The sequence below is a fragment of the Phoca vitulina genome, unplaced genomic scaffold, assembly GCF_004348235.1.
Source record: "Phoca vitulina isolate PV1807 unplaced genomic scaffold, GSC_HSeal_1.0 scaffold115, whole genome shotgun sequence".
Classification (NCBI taxonomy): domain Eukaryota; kingdom Metazoa; phylum Chordata; class Mammalia; order Carnivora; family Phocidae; genus Phoca; species Phoca vitulina.
The window spans coordinates 457,495-464,964 of NW_022589818.1; the positions used below are offsets into that span (position 1 = coordinate 457,495).

General features: G+C 65.5%; 1 protein-coding gene across 1 annotated transcript in view; it reads left to right on the forward strand.

Annotated features, from left to right (window-relative positions):
* IQGAP3 (IQ motif containing GTPase activating protein 3) overlaps window positions 1–7,368 on the forward strand; it is a 34,203-nt gene extending 26,835 nt beyond the window's left edge. Inside the window, exons 27-38 of the mRNA XM_032398332.1 lie at window positions 166–306; window positions 1,011–1,095; window positions 1,494–1,726; window positions 1,976–2,108; window positions 2,201–2,303; window positions 2,888–3,014; window positions 3,868–3,955; window positions 4,544–4,756; window positions 5,325–5,491; window positions 5,777–5,878; window positions 6,248–6,356; window positions 7,199–7,368. Of these exons, the coding sequence (XP_032254223.1) occupies window positions 166–306; window positions 1,011–1,095; window positions 1,494–1,726; window positions 1,976–2,108; window positions 2,201–2,303; window positions 2,888–3,014; window positions 3,868–3,955; window positions 4,544–4,756; window positions 5,325–5,491; window positions 5,777–5,878; window positions 6,248–6,356; window positions 7,199–7,312 (1,615 nt within the window). The 3' untranslated portion in view covers window positions 7,313–7,368. The remainder of the gene's footprint in view (window positions 1–165; window positions 307–1,010; window positions 1,096–1,493; window positions 1,727–1,975; window positions 2,109–2,200; window positions 2,304–2,887; window positions 3,015–3,867; window positions 3,956–4,543; window positions 4,757–5,324; window positions 5,492–5,776; window positions 5,879–6,247; window positions 6,357–7,198) is intronic.
* Window positions 7,369–7,470: the final 102 nt, after the last annotated feature.

Here is a 7,470-nt window from a genome sequence, read left to right on the forward strand (position 1 = left end):
GTGTGTGCATGTGGGTGTGCACATGTCTGCGTGTGCATTTGTGTGCATGTGTGCACGTGCGTCGGGGGGGGTCCTGCTATTAGGTGAAGAGTTCAGGGGGGTGGGGCTTCAGGAGGGGAGGCTGTGGGAGGGGCTCTGGCTGATACCTTGGCTCTCTGCCCACAGCCACCTCCCCTACGATGTCACCCCAGAGCAGGCCTTGAGCCACCCCGAGGTCCAGAGACGATTGGACATCTCCCTCCGCAGCCTCCTCGCCATGACTGACAAGTTCCTTGTGGCCATCATGTCCTCTGTGGAGCAGATCCCGTACGTGCATCCGCCCCGCCCCAGCCAGGCCCCTGGGAGCTGAACCCTGGGAGGTGGAAGGAGATTGAATTTGTCGGTGGCACATCCATAATAGGAATCGTGATAATAAAGTCTAGCACGTCTGGATATCACTGTACCATTATACGCTACTTCTACAAACATCATTTCACTAGATTCTCACAAAAACCCAGAGCTAGAAAGAGAGTAAGAACGCTGGCCTCGGTTTTCCAGAGCAGGGAGCAAACCTGCAGGGGAAGTGAGTCTTGTAAGCCGCCATCTGGTTCGCGGTGGAGGCAGGACTGGAGCTCCTACTCCGGTCCCTGCTTGTCCTCATGTCCTGCCTGCAGACCCTCCCTGCCCCTCCCGGGTGCTGTGTGATGAGACAAGGCTGGCCTCCTCGGAGGCTCCCAGGCCGTCCTGAGACATGGTTCTGGCTGTGTCACATGCCCAGGGGACACGCTGAAGGTGCCACTGTGGGGGAAGGCAGGCCGAATCCGGGGCTCTGGGGTGTCCCCAGGAGACACTGGAGAGAGGCAAAGCCAAGGCCCTCAGGCCAGGCCGCAGGCTGCACACCAGCCCCGGGTACTGGCTGTGGATAGTGGGGGGCCAGTGCGCCAGGCCCGGGCAAGTAAGGAGGCAGCACTTGTGGGCGCTGAGCTCTGGCGGGATGGCGGGACCACAGCGCACGCACACGTTGTCCCCAGGTACGGGATGCGGTATGTGGCCAAGGTCCTGAAGACCACTCTGGCAGAGAGGTTCCCTGATGCCTCGGAAAACGAGGTCTACAAGGCAAGTGCCGTCTGTCCTCCCCAGATTCCAGAGCTCTCCTTTGTCCTCCTGGTGCCTGTGAACCCCTGGACTGAGACAAAAGGATAGAAAACCCTGTGCTGTAAAAATCCCAGCGGGATGGCCTTCTCCGCCCCGGCTCAGCAGCAGGCCTTCTGCTGGCAGATGCAAAGGCAGCTGGGCCGTGAGCGAACAGGGCGGGCAGCCCTGGACTTGTCAGGAGGTCTGGGTTCCGGTCCCGGCTCCTGCTCACGTTTTGCGGTGTGACCTTGAGTGGGTGTTTTGTGGAACATGACAGGGTTGGCCCACGTGGTCCCTCCCAGCCACGGGAGCTGGGGAGTGGGGCAGGGGCGCCAAGGCAGACCCCAGGGCGCTCCTGGGATGGTTTCCTCTGCCCTCAGGTGGTCGGCAACCTCCTGTACTACCGCTTCCTGAACCCCGCCGTCGTGGCCCCCGACGCCTTCGACATCGTGGCCATGGCCGCGGGCGGCGCCCTGGCCACCTCCCAGCGGCATGCGCTTGGGGCTGTGGCTCAAGTCCTGCAGCATGCTGCGGCGGGCAAGGCCTTCTCCGAGGAGAGCCGACACCTGCAGGCCTTGAACGACTACCTGGAGGAGACGCACCTCAAGTTCAGGTCTGTCCCTTCTCCTCCTCCTCCTGCCTTCTGTCGTGCCCCACCTGCCTCTCTGCAGTTCTTGAAGGAGCGTCGCATGGAGGTGAAGCGTGTAGTTAGCGAGCCAGAGAGTGGATTGTTGGAAGGACTGCCCAGTGGGCTGGAGAGGACCCTAGGGGGGTGGGGGGGCCTCTTGGGCACTGCGGGGGGGAACAGAGCATGGGGGGTGCTGCCTGCCCCACCCCTCCCATACCCTTCCTCTGGAGATAGGAGGTTCGTGTGCCGAGCCTGCCAGGTCCCGGAGCCAGAAGAGCGCTTTGCGATGGACGAGTACTCGGACATGGTGGCTGTGGCCAAGCCCGTAGTGTACATCACCGTCGGGGAGCTGGTCAACACGCACAGGGTGAGGGGTGCAGCCGGGGGTCGCTGGGGGGACCGGCCCTCGGAGGAACGCCCCACTCGGGCCTGCATCTGCTGCGCTGCTCTAACCTGCAGCTGCTGCTAGAGCACCAGGACTGGGTCGCCCCCGACCACTGCGACCCGCTGCACGAGCTCCTGGAGGACCTCGGGGAGCTGCCCACCGTCCCTGACCTCATCGGTGCGTGCCGTGCTGGGCCGGGGGGCTGGCTGGGGGGCCTGCAGGGAGGAGGGCAGGCGGGTGAGCACGCCCGGCCTGGAGTTCTTGTTAAGTCGGGGATGCGTGCCAGGGAGCCTGTCGGCGCGTGCCCCTCCTCTCTTCCCCAGTCCTAAGATGGACACGTGGACGTGGGCTGCTAGGAAGAAAGGGGACAGACAGTAGGGGGACCCAGTGCCGTCATGGAAATGGCCGATCAAATCACATGAGAGAGACGTGGATGGATGCGGGTCTATTTTGAGTCTCTAAGGGTTTCTGGCAGGAGCTGTGGAATGAGAGGAACGGTCCAGGGGTGGAAGGTCAGGGTGGGGGTGGTGACAGGTTGGGAGCCGGGAACTCCAGGCCCCTGGTCTGAAGGTGTTGGTCGGAGGCTGAGCTCTGGGCGACAGCCCTCCCATCGGTGCTGAGGGCTGAGGGCCGAGGGCCAGGGTGCCGCCTTGGACAGTGTGGACACGCCTCTCCCGGGCCGGAGGTGCACGGGGCAGGCGGCTAGCATGGCCGTCCGGGCGCGTCCACGCACGCTGGTCTCATCCGTCACCCCACCTCAGGGGAGGGCGTGGCCGCAGATGGGAGCCCGGACCTGAGCAAGCTGGAGGTGTCCCTGACGCTCACCAACAAGTTCGAAGGGCTAGAGACGGACGCGGGCGACCCCAGTGCCCGGAGCCTGCTTCTGAGGTGGGTGAGGCCGCCTCGGCCCCTCCATCGTCTTCCTGGGCTGCCGTCCCTCGGGCACTTCTCCCCGAGGCCTCAGTGGCGCTGCCCTCGCCGGGCCTCTGTGTCCCCTCGGCCTTGGCTCTGGGCTTCGGCTGAAGGCCGGGGGAGACTTGGGATGTGGTAGCTCCTGATGTTGGCATGCTGTCGCGCTGTCTACCAAATGCTTTTTCACGTGTTACTGTTTGACCTGAGGGACAACTGTGACGTTGGGGATGGTTTCCCTGCTGTACGGTCCAGAGACACGGGGGCGAAGTGGCCTGCCGGAAGTCATGGTCAGGAGAGGGGCCTGGAGCTTCCCGTCCCCAGTTCTGTGAGCGTGAGGGGGGCGCCCAGCAGGGCTGGCTGGCCATCCGGGCACAAGAGGAGCCAAGTAGCCACCTCAGTCCCGCAGCAGCACGGCAGCCCCCTCCCCGCACCCATCCACCCAGTAAACCAGGGAGCCAGCTGGTCAGCTTTGTCTTACCACCGAAGGCCTCCTGGCAGGGTGGGGCCAGGCGAGAACACACAGCCAGAGCCCCCGGGGGGAAGGTGGCCGTCAGCAGAAGGGACATCAGAGCTGGGGAAGGTCTCCCAGACAAGGGAGCGCGTCCTTCAGCCCCAGGACTCGCGGTGACAGTCTGTGGGAGGGCCCTCTCAGCAGAGGGCAGGGGTGAGGCAGGACGGTGCGTGCACACTGAGACCCCTCAGCCCACCGTGACGTCTCCTGACGTCCCGAGCGCCCCTGGCAGCCATGACGTGGCCAGGGTCCGCTCGCTCTCAGTTCCCGGCCAGCCCCACGTCCAGCCCCCTCCCTGCCCCTCCCGGCCTCCTGCAGCACCAAGCAGATGCTAGCCGACGTCATGCAGTTCCAGCCTGGGGACTCCCTCGAGGAGATGCTGTCCTTCCCCGCGACCAGAGAGCAGGTGAGCGGCCAGGTCGCCCGCAAGCACTGTGTGTGCACCCCCCAGCCTACCAGCCCCGCCCATTCCTTCCCCCGGACCCGCCCGCAGCCCGCCGCAAGCCGACAGCTGTGCTCCCCGGAACGACGCTGGGCTCCCCCTGCAGCTAGAGCGAGCTCCGCAGGGACACCTGCCCCGGGCGGCCGCGCTGGGCGCTGCGGGCGGCGGTCTGGGCAGCTGTCCTGGACGGCGCCGGAGGGCTGGCGCCGGGCGGGGGGGGGGGCGCCGGGAGGCCTGGAGGCGGGAGAAGGTAGTGAGTGGGTGGAGGTCTAAGCGACGGGCTTCCCAGGGAAAAGGCGAGGCCGGCGGGCAGGTAGAAGCTTGTCCCAAACAGGACAAACACAGGCGAGGAACACCCCCGAATGAATGTCCCGGAGCCGCGTTGGGGTCCCCCTGCGCTGACCGCAGGCCCGTCTGTGTCCCTGATGCCGCCCTCCGCTGCTCTTCCCGAGCCACCCGCTCCGCCCGGCCCCACCCCCGGGAGCTGGGGGGCTGCCCCGGGGGGCGGAAAGGCAGCGCCGGCTGGCTCCCTCCAGCTCCTCTGTCCCCCAGGAAGCGGCCCACAAGCGGCTGACGTGCCAGCGCCGGGCCTGCGAGAGCCAGACCCCGGAGGCCCTGCGCCGGCACCGCTCGCTGACCGCGCACGCCCTCCTGCCGCTGGCGGACAAGCGACGGCGTGTCCTGCGGAACCTGCGCCGGCTGGAGGGCCTGGGGCTGGTCAGTGCCCGCGACGGCTACCAGGGGCTGGTGGACGGACTGGCCAAGGTAGCGGCCCGGGGCTGGGGTCCGGGGACAAGCGCAAGGGCGTGGGGCGGGGGCGGGGCTTTGGGGGGCGGGGCGGTGGGGGCGGGGCGGGGCGTGGGTGCGCGGGACAGGTGTGGGCGGGGCCGGGCAGGGGTGCACCGCAGGCGCATGCGGGTGTGTCGGCGGGGCAGGGCTGGGGTGGGTGGGCAGGTGCCTGAAAGGCAGGCCTCCCTCTGGCAGGTGTCCACCCAAACCTGTCGCCAGCCAGGGAAGCCAGCAGACCTACACAGCAGGGTCCTTTCTGAAGGGAAGGTCTCAGGGAGGGGACTCTTCTTGCAACTCTCCTTTACTAAAAAGCAAGGAGGCTCGAAACAGTTACTGCTCAGCGCCGGCCAGGCCACGAGGAGGTCCCTCGAGGGTTTGGGATGGAGTCCTTGAGCTTGCCCTCCTCCTAGGAGAAGCAGCTGTGAAATTGGCCTCTTCCTGCCTTTCCTGAAGCCGCTCCCGGGGAGTGCCCTGGGCTTGCTCAGGCCCTGAGGCTCTGCTGTCAGAGGGGCCAACTCACCCTGCCTTGGTCCCCCGACCCCAGGACATCCGCAACCAGCGCCGGCATCGGCAGCGGCGGAAGGCAGAGCTGGGGAAGCTGCAGGCCACGCTGCAGGGCCTGGACGCCAAGACGGCCTTCTACGAGGAGCAGGGCGACTACTACGGCCAGTACCTCCGGGCCTGCCTGGACCACCTGGCCCCCCGCTCCTCGTAGGTGCTGCCTGCACTCCCAAGGCTACCTGGGACCTGTCACCCCCGCCCATGGGGCCTTTGCCCCATTCCACCAGCTTTGAAAGGGACCCTGTCCCAGGACCGCATGGTCCCTGTCTGAGCGTGGCCTTCGAGCCTCGGGCTCGAGCGCAGCCCCTTGTCCTCCACCAGGGAGGGTCCTCGGGCTCTGATCCTGATGCCCGCTTCCTGCGGACACACAGAGGACCAGCGTCTTTGGAGTTGAAGACTTGCTAAGGTGAATCCTCTGCGGCCTTTTTGAATCAGGAGCTCTGGGAAAGGGAAGAAGCAGCCGTCGCTCCGTTACACCGCCGCCCAGCTCCTGGAGAAGGGTGTCCTGGTGGAGATTGAGGACCTTCCCACCTCTCAGTACGTCCAGCCGTGTCCCAGCGTGGGGAGGGGGGAGGGGCTGTGGGGACGGGGGCGGTGGGGAGGGAGACGGGACACGTCCAGGCAGAAAGCTAAGGCCGGGGCACGGGCCAGCACAGTCCGAGATGGCCCGTGGCAGGGGGCGCTGGGGACACTTCCTGGAGGAGCGGACAGCTGAGAAGGGCGGGTAGATGGTGGGTCCAGCGTAGGGATCAGGGAAGACAGGCCGCCGTGCCCGTGGGAACCCAGGGGAAGTCTGGGCTCAGGGACACACAGCGCTGTCTGGCCGCGCCTCAGTGGGTGGAGGAGCAAGGCTGGGGCCCTGGAAAGAGGCACCCGAGTCCCCATTTCGAATCCTGACCCTCACAGCTTCAGAAACGTGATCTTTGACATCACCCCTGGAGACGAGGCAGGAAAGTTCGAAGTAAACGCCAAGTTCCTGGGTGTGGACATGGAGCGGTTTCAGCTTCACTACCAGGTGAGGGGCCTCCCGTGGGCCCGCCAGCCACCTGCTGGGCTTGGGTGCTGGCCCGAGCACAGTAGGCCCGCGTCCTTTCCCTAGGCCTCAGAGGACACCAGCTCCACTCGCCTCCCAGTCAGTACCTTGTTCCTGAACAGAAGGCTGAGGGTCTTGCAGCCCAAGCCCCTCTGTCCCCAGCCCCTCGCAGCAGCAGGTCGGGGCTCGGGCTAGTGATGTCAGAGCGGGACGAGCACTGGGAGCCCCAGCCCGTGCCCGTGACCATGCACGCTCCCCCATGCACCCCGCGCATGGCCCCACAGCGTTACCCTAATCGTACAGGCTTTGAGGCCGATGGGGAAGAAGCTGGCCCATCAGAGGCCAGAGTTCAGGGAAGCAGTGATTTTTTTTTTTTAAGATTTTCTTTGAGAGAGAGAGTGCGCATGTTCACACATGCATGAGTGGGGGGGGCAGAGGGAGGGGGAGAATCAGACTCCCCGCAGAGCAGGGAGCCCGATGCGGGACTCGATCCCTGGACCCCAAGATCGTGACCTGAGCTGAAGGCAGACGCTCAACGACTGAACCACCCAGGTGCCCCTGGAAGCAGTGATTTTAAACCCAAATTTTTTTGTTCTGCTCTTTGGCCTTTTGAACGATAAAACATATTTCAAGCCCCCGTGCTTGAGTTTGCATTTGGTTAAGTCACCGTGCTTTGTCGTCCTTGGTGCCCTCCTCTGTGAAGTGGGGTCTCGGTGGCCAGCGCTGCTGGGTGGGCCAGGAGGCTCCCGCATGAGAGCGTTCCGGAGCCTGGCAGGGCCGCTGCCACGAGCCCTCACCCCTGCCCACCCCTGCCCTCTCCACAGGACCTCCTACAGCTCCAGTACGAAGGTGTAGCTGTCATGAAACTCTTCAACAAGGCCAGGGTCAACGTCAACCTTCTCATCTTCCTCCTCAACAAGAAACTCCTGCGGCAGTGACGGAGGCCGTGGGCGCTCCCCGAGCCCTCTTCCCTGCTGGATGCTAGTCTGACCCGCACTCACCACTGCACTTCCCTACGGCTCCCCCGCCCGGGGCTCAGGACCCCCGGGGCTCAGGACGGGGCTGAGCGGCTGAGCGCTGGAGTCCCACCCCCCCC